Source organism: Drosophila yakuba, chromosome 3R, assembly GCF_016746365.2.
Source record: "Drosophila yakuba strain Tai18E2 chromosome 3R, Prin_Dyak_Tai18E2_2.1, whole genome shotgun sequence".
NCBI classification, from domain to species: domain Eukaryota; kingdom Metazoa; phylum Arthropoda; class Insecta; order Diptera; family Drosophilidae; genus Drosophila; species Drosophila yakuba.
In genome coordinates, this window is record NC_052530.2 from 28,386,739 (window position 1) to 28,411,267 (window position 24,529).

The following is a 24,529-nucleotide window of genomic DNA, read 5'->3' on the forward strand; positions in this document are numbered from 1 at the left end:
TTGAATGCTTTATCGGGGATTTGTACCACTGTGCTGTGCTCCACTTGCTCCCAGTCCCGCTCCCGCTCCCTCTCCCTCTCCCGCTCGTCGTCTTGCGGTCAGTGTGTGTGCGGTGCCAAAACAGAGATCTCCACCTCCTGTCTCGCTCGCTCTGCCTGGCTGCTACTACGATGCCGCGCCCCCTTGTTTTCATTCAAAATTTCATTAAAGGATGCACACACGCATGCACACCCCCACACCCGCACACTCCCCCACACACACACACACACACGCACACACAAACACACACTGGTCTGTTGATTTGCATGCACCAATTACTTTATTTTCGTGATTACACATTTACACTGTGATTACAACGGGAACCTGGAAACAGATTAGGTTCTGATCGTTCGCATCCTTGGATTCCCACAGCATGCTTCCCTTCATCTGGAACACAGAGAGAAATAATGTTCAATAAATATATGAAATTTAAATAAATATAAATTTCTAATAAAAGAGTTTACAGAACATTACTTGATCTTGATAATGATCTTTTAAATCTATAATGATCTAATAAAAGAGGTTCTCAAACTTGCTAAAGATCTAATAAAGTTATTATATAGATGATATGTGGGTTCCTAACTTACCACCGGCAGAGTTTCGTTCACAAAGATATTGGCCCAGTAGGCCTTTCCATCACTCGCGCTCTCTATGCATCCGTGGTCTCCGTCGCAAGGATCGGGAGTGATGGCCGCCTGGGTCTTGATGTAGTTGAACACCCATCTGACTTCGTGCTTCAGAAAGCTAACGCCATTGCCTGTAAATGGGGGTGATATTAGTCAGTTTCACTATAAGATCATATTATATTATTATACTATGATTTTGGCTTGGGTGTACGTTTTTTTATCAAAGCTGAAACTCTAGTTCAATTATCTGAAAATGTTTTGCATGCGCTCTTTAATCGGATTGTTTGGCCAATCTTTGCTACAGCCCCCTATCGCGAATTAGTACTCCAAATGTTCGATTCGTGCTGAGATCAATCGTTTCGATTTCGTCTCCATTTCTGCTGATTCATCAAAATATCATTAAGCATTCAATTTGTTATTTATGGATCGACTTTGCTGCGGAACCAAGGCTGCAATCGAAGTGCATTAAACAGTAGAAGTAAACAGTAGTAGCTGCTGGAAATTCGGTGAAATTTCCTAGATTTACAATCTTCTACCAATAATATATACGATACTAGCTTATCATTGGAGCTGCTCCACCACCGAATATTTTGGGGGGTTCCAAACACTTTGCCCCACCAAACATCCGCCGTTCACCTGATCGAAATTCTGCGCCCGCACCACATCTATTTTTACTTCCGACTGACTTTTGCTTAGAATGTATGTGTTGCTCTGAGCACTTCCAATTCCGAATGCACGGATCTGCTGTTATCAGCGGAGCACCTACCATTATCATCGAAGCGGACGGTAACCTTAATGGTCGCGTTCCGGGCCATGGAGCAAGGCAGTGTCGTGCAGCTCTCGATGTCCAGGTAGCTGACCTGGTACAGAGAACCTGAAAGGAGCCAAGGAAACCGATTTAATAGATAGTATATCAGTAAAATAGAAGTTATAAACTATTAGCCTGAGATCTTAAGTTCTTAGATCCTTTAAACAAAATAGGGATATCACCTGCAGAGTTGATAAAGTTAGGTAATCCCAACCTGAATGGATTTGGTTACGTGACATAGTACATGCCATTCTCCTACATGGCACCTGGCAACAAATTAAAAACTTGAATGAAAAACTTTCCCAACAACTAAGCCGAGTTATCTGCGATCCACGACCAGCCACATATACGCATTTCTAAATAATCTACAATCTATGACCAAGTGCACTTCTCAAGGCCGTTAAACAGTTTCTATCTTTAAAATGAACCGTGTTCAGCACTAGATTACACCACCCAATTAATTTGGCTCCTAATTGATTACTTTTCCTCCCCCCAAGAGGGCGTTCGCCTGTCTATCATCGTTTGGAGGTAATCCCCCATAAGGGCGTCATATCTGTTTGTTTACCGTTCCTCAAATCTAGAACATAAATCATATATTTACAGTGCACAGTCCATAAATACTCCATTTAATCAAACATCGTAAAAACCAGAATACAATTAATAGCTCGTGCTCTGGGCAACGAAAACTAGTTGGCGAAGGTTTAATGCCCTAAAATCAACTAAGCTGGGTAATTAAAAATAGTTAATAATAGGATTTCCTTTTTCTTGGCTGTCCAGTCAACGGGGTAAATCTAATTTTATATTCAGTTGATCATGAATCGGATTTTTTTGTTCATGTCACTGGAATATCATTTCTTACTTTTATTACTTCAATCCATCTAACCTACTTTCAAATTATAGTCCGATAATATTTTTCGAGTGATTCATTATGGTAATGTATCATAAATTAGATTTATCATGTCATGTAGTAGGTGCTACTATCTGGGAATTACCCTTTACGACTGTCATATATACTTGTTACTCGTCGCGTAGTAGGGTATACTGGATTCGTTGACAAGAAAGTAAGCAGTTAAGTTTTGTCAGATTGTGGAATTTACAATACACTTGGTAGAGATCTAATCGGAATTACTCTGCAAAACATTCAATTCACTAAAATCAAAGGATGGATGTTGCGGAAGTAATTCCTATTTATTATACTTCAGTAGGTCGATTTCTTACCAAAAGACATTGTTTCAAATATAAAGCTTTTGTTTCTTTTTGAATGCGTACCTTTGCAAAATCTTGGTGTATAAGAAAATTTCTCGAGGTATTTTCTTACCGTTTTTTCCCCCTGCGGAAATCAATTGATTTTATATGTTGTATAAATCGACCCACCGAAAAGCACTGATCCTGGAAAATACTCACCACAATCCTCGAAGGGCAAAGATCTTAGGGACAGATACTTTTTGTAAACAGCATCTCTGGTAGACTTAATTGTTCCGCCAGCCAATTCGTGGGCAGCGCAAATGACCAAGAGTATTTTTAGATAGTAATCCATTGGGGCGCCGCGCATGGTTTAATCGAATGATTGAGATCTTGATCGCGTTTTGATTAGAATATCGGGCAAACGAATTTTGCGTAGGTGTGCAAATAACAAATATCAATAACAATAACAAAGAGGCTCGATAATCAGGATCACGGGCTGGCAACGTTTTCTTTTGGCGATACGATTTGCTTGGTGGCTAATAGGTGACTGACACCAGGAATAGTGGGTGCCGACAAAAGTAGCCGGCCTCTCTTTTCTTTTGGAGTGCTGGCACTCTCCGGGCAAACGTAAATAAATAAATAATTCGCGGACGCTTAAGCAATAAACTTTGATTTATTGACTGGAAGCCGATTGGAGCACATAACGCTGACTTTCGCTTCAGCGCCAACTGATAAGGTCACCGAAACACTTTCAAGATTCTCAAATGGGAAGTCCGTGACGTAGCTGGAGGTGTGTGTGTGTGGGTCTGGGAGTGGGTGGTTGGGCGGCGGGCACGCGTGTGAGTCGCGCCTATAAATACACGAAAGTAAATCAAGTGACTCGGGCGATGTATTGATAAAAGTAACCAGCCACTTGACTTTAATTGAAAGTTAAAGAACATTGCAAACCATAATTAAATATCATTAGATAATGTCCCCTTTAATAAATCAATTTAATCCGTAGACAGCTAGGTGGAAAATTTTGGAATGTGAATCATTCTGGTGGTCGAACTCCTCACTCAATAATACCCTTCAGGTAGTTGGTGTTTTTGATGATCCTGAAATCAGTGCGCAGCTGAATGAATTGCCGCACCACCGACTTGTCCAGATAATTCTAAATAAAGCAGGGTGGATACAAATGCTAACGTAAGACAATCGATCAAAATCAAAGACACCGCACACTTACCAGTGTGTCACCCGTGCAAACTTCTTGAAGGTTTTGGGGCTTAACGAGTAGTAAATTGCACAATGCATGCAGTATGTCAAACAGCTGCGTAACCAGCGGACTATCCAGCTCGCGAATGCACTTGCGATATTCGTTCACGTCGCAGATGGCGCACATGGCGCCAGCCGTGTTGAACTGCATGGTCTGCAGGTGATCGTAGATCACTCGGTGCAACCGAGTTCCAAACTCTGTAAGAACATTCTGCAAATTCTCGCCGTCAACACATTTTTTAATCTGCACAATCACTGGCTGCAGATTCTGCACGACTTGTAGGCACGCCTAGAAGAGAAATATAATTAGTTATAAGCTAATGCAAAATGGAATATTAACGAAATTTCTATCTTACCGCTGAGGAAATGGTATCCACGTCAGTTTCCGGCTTGTAGTCGGTTTTCTTTTGTTCATATTGCAAATACACCTTGACCCAGCCAATTACAGCGCTGATGGAACGGTCCAGACCCTGGTCCAGCTTGGTCTCGATTTGCTCCATCAGAATACGCTTTTTGAACACATAGTCTGAGTACTTGGGCGTATTACTAGAAATGAATATATTATACATTTTATAAAACCTAAACTAACAAAGTTCTAACATACCTCACACATGGTATGACTGATGTGTGGCAGAGCTTGTCCAGCAGATGAACAATGATGTTCGTCTTTTGCACCACGTCAAAGAAGTAGAGCTGGGGAAAGACCCTACCCTCGGCAAGTGGCACTGCCTGCAGACCCAACTCCAGTGCGTAATCCACGTGCTCGTGCATCAGGAAACGCAAAAGGATATCGTTGAGCTTAATAGCATTGCCTGGTAGCTCAGTCTCGTTGGACAGCAGACGACAGCGCTTAAGCGACGCCTTGGCCTCCTGCAGCATGTTGATGGCCAGCTCCTCAGACAGAAACGTCTCCCCCCCATAGTCCTCGATGGCAGCAATATTGATGTTGGCTCGCGTGGCTATCAGCACCTCCATGTTTCGCCGAAAGCCCTTAGTGGTTGCAGTCTTTTGGTGTTTCTTGCTGGCATAGAACTTATCCAGTTCTGTGGAACACTTGGCTGTCAGGCACTTGGTCTCCATTTCAGCGTAGCCGGCCAAATGCTTCATAAAAATCTGCTGTGTCAGTTTCTGTAGCAAGTCGTCGTCGATGGTGGACATGTAGATTTGAAGATCCGTTGACAATTTCAGTGTGCTGCATTGTTTTTGTAAAATGGAAGTAATAATAAATTTTGATATTTAACATAACTTCCGAATGACTCACCGCGAGTATAACTCATAAAGGGTCCGGAGGTATTTCTCCTCGTCCTTTTTGTCCTCTAACTTAGTCATGGCGTACTGGTGCAGCTTCAGTTGATAGATGTTAAGTATGAACTTGGACATAACCTGCTGCGGATTGGCAAACACCTTTTGGATTATCTCGTAGTGATGTTTGCACAACGGAACTATGCCTATAAAGATGTCTTTGCCGCTGTACGGTTGCATTTGGCTCTGCTCGATGTAGGCGTCTACACACTGGGTGTAACCCTTGAATTGGGACAAGATCTGGGCCAGTGTCTTCATGCGCTCGATGTCCTCGCTCTTCTGGGCGGTGGCAAACTCTTCGATCAACCGTCGCTCGACTTCGTCGTATTTTTTTTCGATTTTCCTTTTGGACTCTGCAAAGTTGCCGGGCGGCAGATCCTGCGAGATAGCATAAAGCTTTTGAATTACATCAGCGGCCTCACTTAATCGTGTGGCATCCGAAAAAATATCGTTGACAATCACAGGCCCAGCGGCCAAGAACTCAGACATAAAATTGAGTAACTTTTGGGCCTCCACTGAGCGACTGCGCGGTGTGTTGACATTCTCCAACTGCTCGCCCAGGTGCATGATCTTGCCGGCCACCGAGTTGATTTTCTCGTCCAGCTGGCCGAACACATCAATGGCCGTTTGGTGACGCTCTTGGAGCTTGCCAATCTTTTTGGCGTGCGACTCCTTCTCCTGGCGCAGCGACTCCTCTAGCCGTTCGCACTTGCTCTGCTGCTTCTCCTGCAGGATCTTCAGGTCCTTGATGGTCTGGATGAAGGTATCGTGCAGGGCCACAGGATGAAAGTCCTCGCTGTTCTGCAGCTCATTGTTGGTGCGCCAGGTAAGTCGTTCTATGAACTCGCCCACCTCAAAGGGTTCCTGTTGGTCATGATTTATGATTATTAACCAAAATCAATCCTACATGACCTATATGACCCACCTGTTCAAACTCCTCCATGTATTGCGATAGCATTTTAACGAATTATAAAGTTTTCCGATTTTTATGATCTGATTTAGTAGGCGTTTCTTTCGTGCTTCTTCTTTCTATATTATTGTTGCTTCCGCTCAGCTGTTGCTCCAGAGGTTGCCACATTTCTCACTTTCTTGCAGCTGGCAATGTCGCTCGGTTTGTTTACGTTTTTGTTTGCTTTCTTGGCCGAAAATTCAAATCTTTGGCGCTTGTTATATAAGCAATGTTATGTTTTTAGTTAAGTTAAATAAAAGATGGATTTTTATGCTTGCTGATCTTAATTAAATGTTTATTATAATATGAATGCGCGTCTTACTTATTGCCTCGTATCAAAACCATTTTTTTTTTACAACAAATTGCAATGTGCTAAACAAGTTAAAATTTCAAACATTAATATTTTGTATAACCTTTATAATTATTGCGTGGAGTCAGCGATTTATTAAACCTTAGTTACAGTTTTGAACTGAATATGAAAATATGAAGAACCAATAACTTTGTTTTTTTTTTTTGTAAATTTTCTGTGCGGGTTTTCCCCAATAGACATTTGCTTAGCGAAGGAAAGCTAGTTCTTAATTGTTTTTTACAAACTGCGTCTGCTGCTGCTGCTGCTACTGCAGTTGATCCTGTTGCTGTTGCTGCAGGTGCAGGTGCGGATGCGGATGTGGGTGGGTGAGCGTGTGACCGACGCCGCCGGAGGTCGACGGCAAGTCCAAGGCGTGCGGCACGATGTTGATGGCACTGGCGGTGCTGGCCGAGGAGGCCAGATCCACGGCCGGCAGACGCACTCCATCCTCGAATTGAGCGCCGCCGGCCAAGCTGTTCAGCACATCCGGAATGGAGGGCGTGTCCACTAGCTGGTGCAGGTTCTTCAGCTCCGTGGAGCGTAGGCTGGCCGATAAACTCTCACTCGAGGCCAGCGATGTGGATAGCGGTGAGTTGCGTTCAATGGATGATGCTATGTCTGTGGGAGAAGGCGCTATCAAATATTTCTTAGCTTCGGAGAAGCCCGCTCACTCACCAGTTCTGTCCGTGTCCGGGGAACAGGTGTTGTGACCTGTTGTTCCTTGCGGCTGCTGCATCATCATCATCAGCTTCTCCTCCATCTGCATAATAATCTTCTTTTGCACGTCATACTTCTTGTTCACGGACTGCCAGAACGACAAATTGAATGGTTAATAAAGTTTTCTTTTCAAATAAATCCAGCTCTACCTTAAACTTTTCTTCGTACTCATCCTTGACGGTGCTTAGAAGTCGCTTTTGCTCCGTCATGGCCTTCTCGCTGTTGGCCAGCTGGGCCTGCAGGTCGCTGATCTTGTGCTTCATGCTTTCCAGCTGTGATGTCTTCTCGTCCAGGCTGTGCCTCAGTTCTAAATAAACAAACACTGAATGATTAAACATCCGTGTGATATAAACAATAAATAAGCACCCTTCAGTTCCAGGTTGCTGCTCTCTTGCAGCATCTGCAGTTCCTCGTCGCGGGCCCTGAAGTTATCGATCTCAGCCAGACGGTCGCGACAACGGACTTGCACCTCACCCATGATTATGAACTCGGCCTCCAGTCGTGCCAGCTCTTGTTTGCACTGCAGCCCAATGTCGGCCTGCTGCTGGGTATGCTGAAGCTCGGTTCCCAAACTGAAGACCTGTCCGCGCAGGGACTCCAGTTCATAGTTCATCTCCTTGTGGCGCGCCAACTCGCTGGTGAGTCGCGTCTGCAGGTCGTCGTTGGCCTGCCGCAGGCACTTCTTTTCCTCCAGTTCGTGCTGGTACTTAGCCCTCATCTCGCCCAGCTCCTCCTGGTGGATGTTCTGGCGCTCGTTGGCCAACCGAATAGCCTGATCCATTTTGCTTGCCAGATCCTTGTTCTTCGCATCGAAGTTCTTAAGCTGCTCCCTTAACCGATCCCGCTCCATTTCCAGGCTGCGCTTGTCCCTGCTTCGACCCATGAGCCGTCGATTGCGCTCCGCGTGAATGGATCGTCGGTAGCTCTCGTATTCCAGCTGTAGGCACATCAATTGACCCTGCTCGGCGTCAAAGGTCTCATTGGCCTTGATCGCATGCTTAATGTAGTCGTCCAGAATATCTTGCGGGTACAGAAGGTTCCTCTCATAATCGATTCGCTGCTCCTTGCACTCCAGCAGAAGTTCAATCAGCCAATTCTCGTACTGCGCCGGAGCACTGTCCAGTCCTTCCACCGTCTGAGTGGCTGCATGGGTGCAGCTTCTAGCCGGATCCTTGGGCGCCGAAATGGCCATGTTCCGGCCGCTCCTCTGCAGGCGGCTGCCAGTCTTTTGCGTATTTCCATTCTCCGCTCTCTGTCTATGGGCCGCACAATCGGCCTCGTCATCATTCTCCTCCAGGTGCTGCTGCCGCAGTCCGGCCAGGGCCGAACAGGATTTGGTTCGTCGCATTGGGTTCTCTGCCTCAGTACTCCAACTGGCTTTCTTTGCCGCCGAACTTCTGCTATCCGCACAGGAACCATTTCCACTGTAGCTTGCCATACGATTGCGGCGCTTCTTTGCCAGCTGGTGCATGGATCGGCTAGTCGGCATATGAAGTCCACCCACGCTGCAGAGGTTACGGTCCGTCTCGTTGCACTCGCCACAAACGGCAGCGACCTCCTGGTTGACAGGTGGATAGACGGAACCACCGACAAGGGATAATTCGGAGTTAATTTCCGGGAGGCTGCTTGGACACGGTGCGTTGACAGATCGCTCCACGTTATGCCGGTCCTGGATGACCTGCGACAGGCGACGGTCATAGGCAGTTCCTCTGTTGACCTCCAGGTATGAGTGGCTGCTCTCCTCCGCCTCGCGAGAGACATCCGGGAAACTGAACTGACTCTGCTGCTCCTTGCGCATGGGTGAAGAAGGCTGGCTGACGGCAAAGATAGCTCTCACTGCATGGGAATTCACCGCACGGCCCGGCTGTTTGATATCTCTCATATCCTTTAGCGGCGTGGTTTCTGGTGTGGCCTCCACAGCGGCTTCCGGCGGTGAGGAGCCTGTCATGCCCACCATAAGCTGCGAGTTCATCGACGGTTGGAGTGGCAAAATAAACGACGTGGTGGGTGTCAGCGGTATGCCGCTACTGGTCGTGGCAATCTCGTTATGCGGACTCCAAATGGGACCCAGTTCCCCACCGGAGGCAAACGAATCGAAGCGGGTATAGATATTCCTCGATTGCTGAAACTCTCTCAGCTGATAGCTGTAGTCCGTATTCGAGGTGTTTGAGGTCATGCGACTATAACCAGGCGTCATGGGATACGCATAGCTGCCGTCTTCGTTGCTCGTCTCAGGCAAGAGAACGGGCAGCGATAGGTTGGCGCACTCCACAACCACGTCATGCGGCTCCATCTCCTTCCAGCGCGTATTGTTTACCTCAGTCTCTGGCGTGGCCGTCACCAGCATGGGATGCACTCGCACAGTGTTCAATAGCGGCTTGATTGTGTGCTGAAAGATGCCTCCGCCGTTGCCCCGCTTGATGAACTCCACCAAATAGGCAATAAAGCTGCACGGATACATGCCGTACAGGCGGTGGAACAGCATTTGTAGCCCCAACTGCAGGTGGACAAGCTTCTCGTCCGGCAATTTATTGCTATTCTGCAGCTTCCACGAGGCCAAATGGCCGAACACCTCAAACAGATCGTTCAGAAAGTTGGGCACAGAGTTCGGTATGATCGGCAGCAAGGTAATTATGCACAACAGGGCGCTCATCAGCGGAACTATCTCCTTCTCGTGCTGCAAGAGAAATGAAAGTTATGTTGAATCCGGCCAGAAATGTAAACACCCCCAAACGCACCGTCAGCAGCTTAAACACGCTCTTGATCAGCCGGTGTTTCTCGATCTTGTACAGCCAAGTAGGGTGATGGCGCACAATGAAGCAGAACACCTGGAGGCTCTGCACACGGTGCTGTGACTGCTTGAGGCAGTCGTCCAGCTTGTCGAAGATGTAGCCATCGTGCGGTGCCTGGGCTTTGACCAGTACCTCCAGAATGCGCTGAGATCCGGTTTTAAAGAAATAGTCCAGCATGAACTGCACCAGCCATTGCTCCTTGTCTATGGAATGGTATGGGTACGTTGGTATAGTGGGCGTTTAAAGCGTAGCTGGCGATGACTTACTCTGGGATAGCAGCTCCACAAGTTTGCGCTTGGCCTCCTCGTTCTCCAGCGTCATGTTGGACTCCAGGTCGCCAATGATCTTCTCAATCACCATGGCGGCGGATTTATTGGCTTCCTGTCGCTGCGATTGATTTTTCCGCCCGCCCTCGGTCGACTGTTCCTGCTCCTGCTCCTACTCCTGCGCCTGCTACTCCGCTCCTGGTCCTTCTACTCCACTCACTCGTCGTCGTGGTTGTCTTTTGCAGAGCTGCGTGTGCTTTTTCTCGTCTTGGTCGCTGTCAACTGGAGAACAAGTGTTCGCATTGAAATCTCGACTGCGTTCGATGCACTGCACTGTGGTGTCGGTTGTGGAGTGGCCATTGAAAATGCTTACCTCTGCTAAACTCATATTTTTTTACATGTTTGTCTTGCAAATGAAAAAGGTTATTTTTTTGTGATATTCCTCTTGCGCTGTTATCGCCAGCCAATCGATGGTTTTGTCTGGCAACGCCGCCGGCGAATGTCCGGCAGCTTTGGCCGCAATCAAAACAACATCAGCTGTTTTGGCGCAACTTTTTGCCGATTCCGTAGCGAATGTTATAATCGTGGTAAAATAATGCATTACTCAATAATCCGACGACTGGCAACGCAGCCAAAGTTAGCCAATGTGCCCAAAAGGCAAGCATGTGAAATAATATTATCAGAATCCATTCCAACACTCTCTATTGCAGAAAATGGAAAAGCGTTGTGGGCTTAGAGGTGCACGCTCAGATTGCCAGTGCGTCCAAGCTTTTTTCCGGCAGCGGCACATCTTTTGGAGCACCACTCAACTCGTCGGTGGCGTATTTTGATGCCTCCATACCGGGAACGTTGCCAGTGAGAATAGGAACTCCCACTTGAGTCGCACTCATTACATTGCATCCCCGCTTACAGGTGCTCAACAGAAAGTGTGTGGAATCCGGCATTAAGACCTCGCTGGCTTTGGGATGTCGGGTGAACGAAGTGTCTATGTTTGACCGCAAGCACTACTTCTATGCAGATTTGCCTGTAAGATTTCATATTCATATATAACCATGCTATTATTAATAAACTGTTTCCCCCCAGAATGGCTACCAAATCACACAGCAGCGTGCCGCTCTGGCCAATGATGGGAAAATGACCTTTCCCGTGATAACACCAGGCAAGAAAGTTTACTACAAGACCGCCAAACTACTACAGTTGCAATTGGAGCAGGACAGTGGGAAATCACTGCACGATGATTATCTGAAACGAAGCTTGGTTGATCTCAATCGTGCTGGACTCCCTCTAATGGAGCTGGTGTTTGCTCCAGATTTGGAAACGGGCGAGGAAGCGGCATCGCTGGTCAAAGAATTAATACTGATACTCAGGCGTCTGCAGACATGCAGTTGCAAAATGGAAGGCAAGTTAAAAACTAATTGTTTGTCCTTTCCTGAAACCGATTAACTTGCATTGTAGAGGGTGCACTCCGTGTGGATGCCAACATATCCATTCACCAAGAGGGAGATCCCTTGGGAGTGCGCACGGAAGTAAAAAACATCGGCTCGGTTCGGAGCATCTCGCAAGCAATCACGTATGAAATTAATAGACAGCTGGAAACTGTGGCCAATGGCGGTCTAATAACAAATGAGACTCGCAACTGGGATGCGGAGAACCGGCGCACAGTGGCCATGCGTGACAAAGAGGTGCTGCAGGATTACAGATTCATGCCGGAGCCAAATCTGCCACCCCTTCATGTAAACCTCAAGCCTGGTTCAATTTCAACAGAGGATTTACTTTCAGTGGCTGCTCTAAGCGAGGAAATTCCAGAATTACCAGAGGACACCAGACAACGTCTGATGGAGCAGCACAACCTGAATGCGGAAACCGCCATCATCTTAGTGGTGCGTACTTAGATCTTTTATCTTTTAAGAACTTTTTTATTTGATCACTTAATGATTCCATTCTAGAACGAACCCATTCTGCTGGAACATTTCTTAAGCATCTCACGTAGTTTAAGTGATTTGCCAAACAAAGTCATTTACAATTTTCTTATAAACGATTTGTTAACCTACTGCAACAAATTAAACTTGGATGTGGAGGATTGGTAATACTCGGTGCTAACATACCTGAACCATTAAATAATTGATTATGTTCATCCTAATGTAGCTTCATAAAGGCTGACGACTTAAAGGACATTTTAAAGAGCTTACATAACGAGCTGATTAATCTCCAGGCAGCACGACAGCTGGTTGAACTGCTTCATAAAAACCCTGAAGCGAAAGTCAATGAGGTAAGTCCCGCCTAATATCCCGAATTGGTGTGATTACTCATATTATCTACCCATCACAGCTAATTGAACTGCACAACCTGCAGCAGATCTGCAGTCCGGACGAGATCGAAAACCTGTGCCAGCTGGCTATCGCCAACCAGGCCAAGGCGGTCCAACAGTACCAGAAAGGCAAGGCCAAAGCTTTGTTTGCCATCGCAGGCGAAGTTGCCAAGCTGTCGTCCCAAAAGGCCAACATGAAGTTGGTGGTGCAGTGTCTGGAAAAGCTGTTAAAAACCACCAAGAAATAAGAGCACTGGGCGATAGTTGTGTTCATTAGAAGTGTGTTTCGCTTGTATATATTTTATAAAAATGCAGTCGACGAATCGCACTGTATATAGGATTAAATATGCTAAGTATTAAATATAGTTGCTTTGTTTCGTGCTGACTAGTTCGGTGTTCTGGCCAATATGTAAATGCAAATGATGTAAATTGTCGTGTGATATATGGTTCGGTGTTCTCCCTCGTTCAGGGAGAATCGGAACTCGTGACCCATTAATGCATAAATATTTATGTGGAGATGTAAGGATGTCATTATCGCTGCGACTGGATGGAACGCACTATATTCGATTGTCTAACAGGGCAGACAATGAACAGCTAGAATTGTACTAAGGCAAACGAGTTGAAATGCACGTGATGATTAACTCAGTTGCGTCTGGAGGAGTCCAGGAAGCCTTTTTCTAAATAAATGCAAATGGCAGTGAGCGTTACGTCTTCTTGGCGGGATCAAATTTAACCAAATCTTAACTTCTCATCAATCTAATCGCGATCGTAGTCCCGACAGGTCGACGGCGGCAGGCTCATTGAAACGGCCGAATCGAGACTGAAATGTATGATGTGTTAAGGTTTTGGAATAACAAATAAGGACGTCATTCTCACCGCCGACTCTCGCTTTCCAGGAGATGGGGATCCACCGGGTGTTGGGAGATATTGCGCAGTGAATCTCCCAGTGTGCTTCTCAAATGCTGCATTTCCCTATTGGCCTTTGAGCTGCGCAGAATGTACTGCTGCCGCCGTTTGGCCTCCTGAGCCAACTGCTCGCGCAGCATAGAGATCTGAAAAGTGGAGGGTACATGATGTAGATATTACTTTACTTTCAAATGTTCCTAGGCTACGTACCTGGTTCTCCAGGCGCAGCACTTGTTGCCGATGCGACTGCTCCCTGGCGTCGAGCAGCTTCTCTGCGTGCATCTGAGCACTGCGATAGCGATCCCCATCCAAGCCATCATGGCATTTGGCGCTGTCGTTCATGCGCGCCTTGCAGCGCGCCAACTCGGACTCCTTCTCCGCCAGCAGCGTCTCCAGGCGGCGCACCTTGAGTCGCAGATCGCGCGTCTCCTGCTCGATTACACTGTGATCCAATCCGCAGTTGAAAGAGCCTCCAACAGCAGTGCCGGCATTGCCGCCACCCACATCGTAGCGGTTGGAGTCGAACTCGCCGGACTCAGCAGCGCCACCGTAATAGGAGTTGGACTTCTCAGCCCGATCGTAGGCATTTCCGCCCGAAAACTTGCTCTTTCGGTCGCATTCCAATTGCTTGACTTTGTCCTTTAAACAATTGTATTGAAAAATTTAATGAATTAGAAGCTAGGTTGAACCAGGACCGACAACACTGCGTATACTTAATTTATAAAAATAAATAACGTATACGCCCAGTGAACTTTTGACTTTTCCTACCTGCAGGGTCTGCAGCTTGCTGCGTAACTCCGACTTCTCCCGCTGCGAGGACTTCAGCTGCCTGCTAAGCTCCTCCTCGCCATTGCCGCCTCCGTTGCCGTTTGTCAGACCCTTGTCACCGCCACTCTCCTGGTTCCACTTGGCAATCCGAAGTTGGGACTCCAAGGCCGAGCGCTGAACCTCCAGATCGGTGACTTGTTCCTGCAGCCGCTGATTGCCATCCAGCTGCGCCTGTTGGCTACGTCGCAGCTCGTTGAGATTGGTCTGTGCGCTGTCCAGGCGTTCGGTGAGGATGCGCTTCTCGTTCTCGGCGGTCTGCAGCGACTTTTGCACCAGCTTCAGCTTTTCCTCGTTGGCCTGGGAACAGTGACCCTGCTCGGAGAGCTCCTTCTGCAGCGTCTTGAGCTCGCCCCGCAGCTGGGTTTCACTCACAGCGGACTTCTGGAGGCGCTCCTTCAACTGATCTACGGTGGTCTTAAGGGCGGTACAGCGATCCTCCAGTTGGGTCAGGGCACGGTTTTGGTTCTCCAGGCGCTCAGCCATTTGACGAATGCTGCAGTCCTTCTCCTGCAGGGCCATCTGTAGCCTGGTAAGGTCGCCCTCCATGGCCACCCGCTGCAGATCGAGTTTGCTGGCGCGGCCCTCCACCTTGGCCAGTTCCTCCTGCAGCTGGCGCTTCTCGTTGTCCAGCTTGGAGCACTGCTGTCGGCTCTTCTCCAGGCGTTCCTCGTTCTGGCCATTCTCCTCGGATGTGGCAGCCAGTTGCATCTCGGTTTGGGCCAAACGTTCCCTAAGCATCTGACACTCATCGTTGCGATGCTTGAGCTTCTCCTCCAGCGCCTGGATGGCGGAGATCTTCATCTTGCGGTCCGTTTCCAGATTGCTCTTCTCCTCCTGGAGATTCCTTAGCATGGCCTGCAGCTTGCCCAGCTTGGCGTCGCATCGCAGCTGCTGTTCAGCAGCATCTTGGAGCTGCTTCTTAGCCGCTCCCAGTTGGGATTTGTAGTCATCCTTCTCGCGCTCCAACTGAGCCACCTGGTGCATCAGGTTGCGGACACCCTTCCTCACCAGATCCGGATCCACATCGATTGGTCCATCCGGACATTGTGAAGTGCTCCGGTTGTCATAGTCTCCGCAACTGCGAGATGGACTGAATCTTCGCGAGGGACTCAGCAAACGATGTGAGAGATTCACACTGCCGTCCACTTGGATGCCGGCGATCCTGCGCAGAGTGTGAACCACCGATGATAGCTTCTGTTCGGTGTCCCGCTTGTGTAGCTCCACGCACGACAACTGCTCATCCAAAGCCCGGATGCGACCTTCGGCGCCGCCCAATCGGGCCTTCAACTCCTGAATCTGCTGGGTGGCATCGGCCAGGCAGACCTCCAGATTGTGCTTCTGATCCTCCAGGCGCTTCTCCCGACCACGACCCTCCTCCAAGCGCTGGGCCAGCTCCTGCTCCCTGGCATGGAAGCGATGCTCCTCCTGGTTGTTCTGACACCGAGCCCTGCCCAATTCCTGGCGGGTGGCACAAAGATTGGCCTCGAGGTCCGATAGTTGCTTCTTAATCTGGCAGAGCTCCTGCTGGGCCCGCTCCTTCAACTCCACCTCGGCAACCAGTTTGCACTGCAACTCCTTGCCGCCCTCGTCCTTCTGGGCAAACTCCACTTGAGCCTTCTGCAGCTGCGCCTTGGTAGCATTCAGATCCTGGGTGGTCTTTGTGAAGTGATTCTCCGTTTCCTTCAGTATGGTGCTCAATCGCGTGCGTTCGTTCTCCAACGAGTTCTTGGTGTCCTCCAGATTGCTGATCTTCTGCAGAGCCTCCTCGATGGCGCGTGCCTGCTCCCGCTTGGCGCTCTCCACGCGCTTCACGTGATCGCGCAGCTCCTTGTTGCTGCCGGAATACTTGTCCCGCTCGATGTTGCTATCCGCCAGTTGCCGGCGACAGTCGGTCAGCTCCTTGCGCAAGCTGTCGATGAAGCCCTCACCTGAAACGGGTATTTTCGATTAGGATTTTGGTGAATTTCTCTACAAGATTAGATGCCCCGGAACTCACCCTCTTTGGACTTGCGCAGTGCATCCTGCAGCTCGTTGTTGGTGCCCTCCATTTTGTCCTCCTTCAGCCGAATCTCCATCTTTAGCTCCTCACTCACACGGCACAAGGACTCGCGCTCCTCCCGCAGGCTACTCAGCTGCAGCTCCTGCTTCCGGATGCACTCCTCCAACTTAATCCTACAGAGCAAGTAAACATAAATATCTGGAAATGTAAATGTTTATAGTATCACCCACTTGTGCTCCTCCTCCTTGGTGCGCATCTGCACCATCTCGTCCTTCAGCTGGGCAATGGCCGCCCGCTGCTTCTCATCCCGCGCATTGGCCTCCCGTCTGCTCCGATCGAGGGACTCCTGCTCGGTCTTCAGATCCCGGGATACCGCCTCCAAGCGCTCGGCCACCGCTTGCTTATCCCGATGGGCAATCAACAGGGCCTGCTGCTTCTCGCTCTCGGCCCGGATCAGTGCCTCCTCGTGCTGCTGGACGAGGCTCTCGAGATGGGCCTGTAATGTGGCCAGGCGCTCCTGCAACTTCTCGATCTCATCATCCTTGGCCGTCTGCAGCGCCTGCAGAGCCTGTTGCATCCGCTTCTCGAGGGCATTCCGCAACTGTAGGATCTCCTCGCCATGTCGCTTGGCCGCCTCCTCGGCACAAGCCTGCAGATTGGCGATTTTCTGGTTGAAGTCACTCTCCGCCGCACGGGCAGCGTTGAGCAACTGCGTCTTGGTCTCCTGGGCCTTGCGCTGGCACTGCTCCAGCTCCTTCTGCAAGCGAGCCACGTGATTCTTGAGGCTCTCCTCGCGCACCAGAGCCTCCTGCAGATCCCGCTCCAGCTGACTGCGTCGCTCCTCGGTGGCCTCCAGTGAGGTGTTGGTATCGAAGAGCACCGACTCCAGGGACTCCTTCTCCGAGCGCAGGGCGGCGAGGAGTTCGTTCAAGCGATGGGTGTCCTTCTCGTGCAGATCGATGACCACCTGCTTCTCCTCCACATCCTTCACCATCTCCTCCAGATTTCGATTCAGGCGACTGTTAGTTTCGGTGGTTTGCTCCAGACGCTGGCGTGTCCGCATGAGTTCCTCATTCAGAGCCTCCTTCTTGCGACACATCGCCGTGAGCTGATTGTGGATGTCACCACGATCCCGGGTGACGCAGGCCAAGTCCTGCAGGATTTTCTCCTTCTCCAGCTGCAGACACTTGAGCTTCTCGCCAGCTGACAGATTGTCCGTCTCCAGTTCGAGTCGCGCCTTGTCCAGTATGGCCAATTCCTTCTTCAGTTCGCCAATTTCATTGCACTGATCGACGGACTGAATGCGAAGCTTCTTGCACTCCTCCTGCGCCTCCTGGAGGCAATTCTGAACGCTCTTTAGCTCATCACTGGTGGAGCAACTGTTGTTGGATAGCTTCTCGTGCTTCTCCTGCAGATCGCACTTCTCCAGCAACAGCTTGTCCAGATCGTACTCCAGATCGGACTTTTGTTTCTCCAGCAGATTGATCAGATTATCGGACTCGATGCGCTGCTGCTCGAGGAGATCACGGTTCAGGCTCACGCGGTTGAGCTCCTCGCGCAAGGATATGGTCTCCTCACGCAAACGACTGCTGCGATCTTCCTCGGACCTGTTGGGATTCCAGATGTTTAGTGGTTATAATCTAAGGGGTGTACCCTCGTTAATACCTCAAATTCAACTCGGTTATGTTCTTGTCCTTCAGAATGCGTTGAATCTCCAGTTCCACCGCCTTTTTGTCCTCCTCCATGGAATCGATGCGCTTCTGCAGCTTTCCACAGTTCAGCTGCATCTTCTCATAATCGCTGCTCAGATTCTCGAACTATAAGAAATTATATAAATTGGTTAGCTTACTCGTATTATATAATTATGGTATACATTTCTATAATGTTGTTTAACGCCATTTTGATATAGACAAGCTGTATACTATTCCCGATCCCAGGCAACCCATTTAGAGATACGAGATCCCGGTGCTGATGAACCTAGCCCCTTGTCATTTCCACTCACGCCGGCTGCAAATGCAATCTTCGCAGCCATAATTTGTAACTCATCGCAGACATGGCATCACCCCGGATTTGAGTTGGAAACATCATCATTATTATAATTATTATAGACAATCTGCGGCGTAATCAGCGGCAGACGCAGACTAATCGAGTTATCAACGATCCGCCCCCAATCCGCCTTGACATCCACACTCGGAAAAAACCAGATATTTCTTATTAATTAAGAAATATTCCGAAGAACTTTGGATCCCTGAATGGGAAACCTCCACAGAATCCACTTACCGCACTATTGATGTCGGCTCGTCCCATCTCGGATTGCTGCTTCTGAACGCGGATGTCGTCCAGTCCGCGCTGCAGACTCTCCCTTTCCTGCAGCAGTTCCGATAGCTTGGAGTTGCTGCTGTCCAACTTCTCGGTGAGCTGCTGCATCTTGGTGGTCAGCAGCTGTTTGGTGCCCTCGCTGGTCTCCAGCTGCGACTTGGTGCTGCGCAGTGTTTCACTGCTGTTCTGGAATTTCACCTGCATGTCGTGGAGCGCCAGCTGGTATTTGTGGAGCGCCGCCTGGACGGCTGAGATGGTGCCCTCGGCGAAGGCTTGAGAGGCGCGTGTCGAGTTGCGACGTGGTGATTTCCCACCACCACCACCGCCGGCGGTGCTACCTGCTCCGCCCGCCACGGAGGCGGCGTCACGCGTCAGGTGCATGTGCTGCATGACACCGCCGGTGACCTCGGCGTCCGCCTCGCGATCCGCGTTCTCAGCATCTTGAACGACGGCCTGCGCAATTTCGCGCATGGAATTGTTAAGTCGCTCGATCTCGTCGCTATAGCGACTGGCCAGCGCTGCTTGGGATTCCGCTTGGGCGCAGCGATCCTCCAGCTTCTTCAGCTGATTCATTAGCTCCAGTAGTCGCTGATCCCGCTCCATGATCTCGTGCCGGGCACTCTCGTACTGCACCTTCAGCGTGGCCAATTGATTCTGGAGCTCATCGTTGCTGCGCTGCGATTGCTTCAGTTCCTCATCCGCCGCTCGCTTGGCCTGCTGGACGGCAAAGGCGACCGTTGCATTGGAGCCACTGATGTCCTTGCCCACGCAATTGATCTCCTGACCCATCTTGGCCACCTCCGCCTTCATGGCCGTCTGCATCTCCTTGAAGGATCTCTTCACGGCCACCACTTCGCGCCACATCTTCAGCAGGCGATTGTGCTCGCTGTTGTAGTAGTCCTTGAAGGCCTGCTCCTCCTCCTTGAACTCATCCTCCTTGATCAGCAGCTCATCCCGCAGACCCGCCCAGTCGTTGGTCAGCTTCTGCAGGTCATTGGTCAGCGCCTCGTTGGTGCGATTCGATTCCTCCAGCTGCTGACGCAGTGCGCTGTTCTGGGCGAGGATCTGCTCGCAGCGCTGGTGCTCCTCCTCCAGTTTGCGGCACAGTTCCGCCGCTCCGCCGCCAACGCCACCGCCGCCGGTGACCAGGACATCGTCGACATAGTCGCGACTGCAGCTGGGCGGTGGCGAGTCCAGTGAGGAGCTGCAGGGCAAGCTGCTCTGCCCCAGAGTCAAAGAAGTTGAGCACTAAAAAACAAGATGTGCATGAGCTACAGTATCCTTGGATTTCAATTGATTTATTTCGGAATGGAATTGAATGGAATATGTTGGAATTTCAATGATAACTGCAATCACATTAGCCTGTGATCCCCAAATTATAAATCAAATTGATTAAATCGAACAATAATGATATTACTCATACGCAACGTTGCCCTTAAACAATTAAGAGCATTCGTACCCAGCTGTTGAATACTCACCAGCACTTGGTTGGTCGGACCGGTGGTCAACTTGGGTCCAGCTCCCGCCGTCGGCTTAATGGTCTCGTGCATGCGATCCTCCAGGTCGCTGCAACGCTGGCGATACTGCTGGATCTTCGATTGCAGTCGGCTGACCAGGTTGGCCTGGTTGTGCTGCGCCTGCTTGTAGGTGTCCAGGCGGCGTCGATAGCTATGCGACTCGTCGGCCAGCCGTTGGCGCAGCTCTTGGTTCTGCCGCAACAGGGCCGAGGGATCTCCGCCGCCGCCGCCGCTCACTCCTCCACCTCCTCCGGCGCCCGGCGGACCCGGACTCATCATCCTGGGCGTTAGGCCGCCCGCAACGGAGGCGGAAACGGAGGCGGCACTGGCCGAGGGGTCACGCCCACGCTGGGTGCGCGAGAAGGGCAGCCGGGAGGCGGTGCCCGGTGGGTGGGCTGTTCCAGCCGCCTGAAGGTCGATGGCCGATGGGCAGGGCGTTTGCTTGAAGTTATCGCGATACGCCTGCATCTGCGAAAGGAGTTGGTTGGGATGAGTAAAATTTCTGTGTTGCGGTTGGCATTGCGTGCAGCCGCAAAAATCACACAAAACTTGTTTAGTCTTGGTATAAGCACAACGCTCTACCCTCTAATTTATTTGAAATATTTAAGTTCTAGTATAAGTAGATTTAAACTAACAGATAAACAGGGTTTGATTTCACTTAAGACTGTATACGATTCATTACAGCTTATATTAATATTTACAAACATGATTTTATACCCATTAATACTAAGCTTTCGCAACCCATCAACCCCTTCGGTGATTTTCAATAGGGTATTGCTTTTATGAAGCGGAAACTTTCTGGCCAAAAGTTTGGCGCCTCGCCTACGCTGCAGACGGACTCGATAAGTTAGTCCAAATTGATTTATTAACTTGTTCCGGGCCTGGAGTCAGTCGTCATGACAGCTCCACCGAGGTGATGTTTCCTCGCAAATAAACAAGCTCGGCGCCCCATCTTCACCTGCCCCTCCCACCTTCCTCCTTCACAATCGTCCAAGGATCCCAGCCAGGACTTCTCTCCATTACGTCCATACATTCAAATGATATTTTTTGGGGGGCCCACTTGAGGAAATTGTTTTTGGAACCCGGACGACACGCATTGCACAGTCTGTCACCAGGACAGCAAGTGTTTGTGCCCACCAACCCCGTGCTACCGCGTGCTCCTCCAATCCGTGGCCCAACTGCCAACTCCACTCCCCCCGTAAGTCATAAGAATTTCCTTGTCCTCGTATTTATTTTAATAAACAACATTTCCGCCGCTGTTGAAACTTCCTTTGACACGAATGCGTCTTCTAATTTTGAGCTCCTTATGCTCCGCTCCCCATCCTGCCCACCAGTTCACCCAATGATTCCCCCAACCATTGCCATCCATAACCATAAACGTATAATAATAATATCCCTGATAGTGCGACTATGATTTGGCATGCAATCTGCTCCATGGCGCTTCTACTTTCTATTTTAGTTCCCGATTTGCTATCACCAAGGACTCAGTCAGATGGAGGTCGTGATTGAGGTTTATAGGGAAAATGGGGGGAAGTCGTAGCATATGGAATGAATCATAGGTAGATATATATATGCATAATATTTCTTGAGCAAGAACCTATTCAACCCAATTCATTTACTTAAGGATTTTTTGAGCATAACTCAAGACATTCAATGTTCTTTTAAGGTTTTCTTTAAAACAGCTTTAAAGCATTCAACGTTTTGAGAAACAAATCTCAAGTCTTTCTCAAAAAGTTACATTGGTAACAGAAATCCCTAAGCTTTATTCTAATATACCGGATTTTAAGGGTTTATTCTTTTAATTCATACATTATTTCGTGTTTGGTATTTCTTGAACTTTATTTAAACTATTAAGCTCCTACTCTTGAACAATTAATTCCACAGCTAACTGCAACTTACTTTTCACTGGCAGTGAATGTGGTATTCCAGCTAAATCCTTGAGGCACTTGCTTTTGTTTCTTTCACTTTATTATGTCCAAATTAAGACCGCGCACTAGACACTGTTGTTAACTGATTGAGCTCCAATTGAATACTCATCAAGTTATCACGGAATCCTGGGGCTTTAGGCTCCTTGGCTCCTTGGCTCCTCCACTAGCGTGTCCTGCCTGGTGGCAATTGACACAAATTTGCGGAATGCGGAAGCACTAACGCAACTAACGCTTTTGTTTTTTTTTTTGGCCAGGATTCGAACTGTCTGCGGACGCGGAACTGAGCCAACTGAGTGCCCAGTGAAGTTGCCAGCAAGGAGGTAGAAGAATGGAGCAAGTCGCTGGGATTCCCTTTTCGAACTAACCGCCATTAGGGCCAGCTCCGTCTGGAGACCCACTGCAACCTGTGAAGGGGTGCTTGGATGGGACTGGGGCAGAATAAACATTGAATTAACAAATTCCCGGTTACCAGCGGCAACCGCAATTGATTACGGAAAGAGGAGCTCACAATTATGTTTGGCGTGCGAGCGAGCAACAATCCAAAATGCAAATGCATATTGCTACGAATGCGGTCGGTCAAATCGGTTGGATGGCGATATCGATGGGGTATATAGTATATAGCTGGTGGTGGCTGGTGTCCCTGGTTCGCCTGGTCACATGGCCAACTTCATGCCCAACTGCTTTTAATAAGTCAACCAGCAGTGAGATAGCACAGGTGACTCTGTCGATGCGATTAACCCTTTTCATGATTTATTTGCGGTGAATACAAATGAGCTGCCATGAATAGTTCCACCCTTGCTTGTGATTATTATGCTCAACAATACAGGAGTAAAAAATAATGGTTCCACAAAATAGGAATCATTAAGAATTCTGGAATTCTGAAGATACTGCGGAAGGAACCTTCCAATCTTATCATAGTTTTGTTCAAACATCAAGCGCATTTCCACCGTATTACAAAATCGAAAAGTTGGCATTATCAGCAGTCTCGATCGCTTTGAAAATACCTCGCTAAAAGCAAATGTCAAAATGTTTCCTGGCTCAGGTTGCGAATTCTATTGCGATGGTGGACTCCTGGGGTTATCGCCATCGTTCCATATCAGAGAACTGCATACTCATGCAAGCCACACGGCATTCGCCATATATAAATAGTAGTAGGTACATAGGTGAGACGGCTATTTCCATGGCACAGCGACGACGAAATAATGCCATGAAATAATAAAGCCCGATCGCTGAATTTCAATTTGAATATACATACATATATATATATTTATATATATATATATGGAATATATGGAAATCCAAACACGCTTATCAGGACCGCTTTGAACCTGATCGGCGACCTTGGGCAGGAGGAGGAGATATCAAAGTGCCAGGTACACAGAATGCGAATGCCTTCCATTAGGCACTCGTGTCCGCCGTACAGATGTGGAAATCAGACACGGGAATAACTATGTAGACTCTCAAAGTCCGAAGATTGGTTATGCATTCGCCCATTAAGGTGTTTTGTTTGCTTCACTTTCGGTTTTTAATCTAAGCTCTATACTATGTGTAGGTGTGAGATTATTGGCGAGCATAAGTTTCTTCATACAGTAGACCCCCTTATCGCCTTATCAGCAACAGCAATGGGATTGAATACCAGGCCAAAGTCCCGCCGGCGACAAAAGTGGACCTGGAATGCATCGATCGTGTGCTATACCCGAACTTACCATGCTGATCTTCGGCACGGACGGAGATTTCCCGGCTCTCTTGGCAACGGGCGCCACCTCCACATCGATGGAACCTTCAAGCGGCGACGATGATTTATACCCGATTGCCAAAAAAAAAAAAAAATACTAATAAATCTCAGACGTACGGAGAAGAGCGGATCATCCGGAGAGTTGGCGACAATGAACATCACGTTCGCCAACACATTGTTCGGCTGATCAGGCAATTTATATTGCTACACTGAGAGAGTTCCGTCATCCAGATTATGGCGACGCTATTTTATAATCCCATCGAGTTGACTAATCTTGATTTGTAATGCTGTTACATGGTAACTAATCAATAGCAATCAACTAGTAGTACTTTGAACTTGCAGAGTTGTTTAAGAACTATGAATCTTTCATATAAACCGAAAGTCTAGCCTGGCAACTAATAATTATATTGTGATAAGCCATTCAGCATGGACAAAAAGAAACTGACCTACCAGAAATTAACGAACTATTAAGGTCACTATTTGGAAATAAGCAGACTTTAAACTTAAGGTTTTTGATCTGATAGTGCTATTTATAGGTCTTCAATGGAGTGATTACCTGATGGACTCTATTTCCAGTGGCCATAAAAGTAGTGCAATTAACTAAGCAGTGTGATAAGATCCAATCATTTCAAGAACAATTTGCTGGTTGATTATTAGTTTGTGGCAGTTTTTCTGACAGTGCACAAGGTATAGAGACAGGGA

The 24,529-nt window shown here is 48.5% G+C and overlaps 5 protein-coding genes across 5 annotated transcripts; 1 reads left to right on the forward strand and 4 right to left on the reverse strand.

Moving 5' to 3' along the window:
* Window positions 1-296: 296 nt before the first annotated feature.
* Window positions 297-3,416, reverse strand: LOC6538774 (NPC intracellular cholesterol transporter 2). The gene is made up of 4 exons (XM_002099252.4): window positions 2,878-3,416; window positions 1,432-1,539; window positions 627-796; window positions 297-426 (listed from the first exon to the last, which is right to left on the reverse strand). Exons 1-4 carry the CDS (start codon window positions 3,023-3,025, stop codon window positions 340-342), a joined length of 513 nt encoding a protein of 170 aa, XP_002099288.1. The 5' UTR covers window positions 3,026-3,416; the 3' UTR covers window positions 297-339.
* Window positions 3,417-3,611: 195 nt separating this feature from the next.
* LOC6538775 (exocyst complex component 5) lies at window positions 3,612-6,293 on the reverse strand. Its single transcript, XM_002099253.3, has 6 exons — window positions 6,140-6,293; window positions 5,174-6,078; window positions 4,517-5,104; window positions 4,269-4,458; window positions 3,884-4,201; window positions 3,612-3,811 (listed from the first exon to the last, which is right to left on the reverse strand). The coding sequence occupies exons 1-6, from the start codon at window positions 6,170-6,172 to the stop codon at window positions 3,713-3,715; spliced, it is 2,133 nt and encodes a 710-aa protein (XP_002099289.1). The 5' UTR covers window positions 6,173-6,293; the 3' UTR covers window positions 3,612-3,712.
* A 272-nt stretch (window positions 6,294-6,565) lies between these two features.
* On the reverse strand, window positions 6,566-10,797 carry Tsc1 (hamartin). The gene is made up of 7 exons (XM_002099254.4): window positions 10,661-10,797; window positions 10,288-10,569; window positions 9,968-10,224; window positions 7,596-9,906; window positions 7,379-7,536; window positions 7,188-7,317; window positions 6,566-7,130 (listed from the first exon to the last, which is right to left on the reverse strand). The coding sequence occupies exons 2-7, from the start codon at window positions 10,379-10,381 to the stop codon at window positions 6,778-6,780; spliced, it is 3,303 nt and encodes a 1,100-aa protein (XP_002099290.1). The 5' UTR covers window positions 10,382-10,569; window positions 10,661-10,797; the 3' UTR covers window positions 6,566-6,777.
* LOC6538777 (glutamyl-tRNA(Gln) amidotransferase subunit B, mitochondrial) lies at window positions 10,796-12,983 on the forward strand. Its single transcript, XM_002099255.4, has 8 exons — window positions 10,796-10,944; window positions 10,998-11,142; window positions 11,200-11,313; window positions 11,371-11,686; window positions 11,743-12,167; window positions 12,234-12,370; window positions 12,433-12,556; window positions 12,616-12,983. Exons 1-8 carry the CDS (start codon window positions 10,883-10,885, stop codon window positions 12,841-12,843), a joined length of 1,551 nt encoding a protein of 516 aa, XP_002099291.3. The 5' UTR covers window positions 10,796-10,882; the 3' UTR covers window positions 12,844-12,983.
* Window positions 12,860-22,606, reverse strand: LOC6538778 (rootletin). Its single transcript, XM_002099256.4, has 10 exons — window positions 22,064-22,606; window positions 20,126-20,632; window positions 18,609-19,895; window positions 17,994-18,145; window positions 16,559-17,935; window positions 16,326-16,501; window positions 14,270-16,257; window positions 13,712-14,140; window positions 13,472-13,647; window positions 12,860-13,415 (listed from the first exon to the last, which is right to left on the reverse strand). The coding sequence occupies exons 2-10, from the start codon at window positions 20,630-20,632 to the stop codon at window positions 13,352-13,354; spliced, it is 6,156 nt and encodes a 2,051-aa protein (XP_002099292.2). The 5' UTR covers window positions 22,064-22,606; the 3' UTR covers window positions 12,860-13,351.
* Window positions 22,607-24,529: the final 1,923 nt, after the last annotated feature.

Bases quoted from the DNA above. Each gene is read 5' to 3' on its own strand.
- LOC6538774 (XM_002099252.4), bottom strand. From the start codon at position 3,025: ATGCGCGGCGCCCCAATGGATTACTATCTAAAAATACTCTTGGTCATT. The intron at 1,540-2,877 runs GTGAGTATTTTC...GGCTCCTTTCAG, and splicing joins TTTGCCCTTCGAGGATTGTG to GTTCTCTGTACCAGGTCAGC. The intron at 427-626 runs GTAAGTTAGGAA...TCTGTGTTCCAG, and splicing joins TGAACGAAACTCTGCCGGTG to ATGAAGGGAAGCATGCTGTG.
- LOC6538778 (XM_002099256.4), bottom strand. From the start codon at position 20,632: ATGCAGGCGTATCGCGATAACTTCAAGCAAACGCCCTGCCCATCGGCC. The intron at 16,258-16,325 runs GTGAGTTCCGGG...TACCCGTTTCAG, and splicing joins ACTGCGCAAGTCCAAAGAGG to GTGAGGGCTTCATCGACAGC. The intron at 14,141-14,269 runs GTAGGAAAAGTC...AATTGTTTAAAG, and splicing joins GCAAGCTGCAGACCCTGCAG to GACAAAGTCAAGCAATTGGA.
- LOC6538777 (XM_002099255.4), top strand. From the start codon at position 10,883: ATGCATTACTCAATAATCCGACGACTGGCAACGCAGCCAAAGTTAGCC. The intron at 11,143-11,199 runs GTGAGAATAGGA...CCCCGCTTACAG, and splicing joins CCATACCGGGAACGTTGCCA to GTGCTCAACAGAAAGTGTGT. The intron at 12,168-12,233 runs GTGCGTACTTAG...ATTCCATTCTAG, and splicing joins AAACCGCCATCATCTTAGTG to AACGAACCCATTCTGCTGGA.
- Tsc1 (XM_002099254.4), bottom strand. From the start codon at position 10,381: ATGGTGATTGAGAAGATCATTGGCGACCTGGAGTCCAACATGACGCTG. The intron at 9,907-9,967 runs GTGCGTTTGGGG...TTTCTCTTGCAG, and splicing joins GCGTGTTTAAGCTGCTGACG to CACGAGAAGGAGATAGTTCC. The intron at 7,318-7,378 runs GTAGAGCTGGAT...TCGTTCTGGCAG, and splicing joins AGTACGAAGAAAAGTTTAAG to TCCGTGAACAAGAAGTATGA.
- LOC6538775 (XM_002099253.3), bottom strand. From the start codon at position 6,172: ATGCTATCGCAATACATGGAGGAGTTTGAACAG. The intron at 6,079-6,139 runs GTGGGTCATATA...CATGACCAACAG, and splicing joins ACATGGAGGAGTTTGAACAG to GAACCCTTTGAGGTGGGCGA. The intron at 3,812-3,883 runs GTAAGTGTGCGG...TGCTTTATTTAG, and splicing joins TTTGCACGGGTGACACACTG to AATTATCTGGACAAGTCGGT.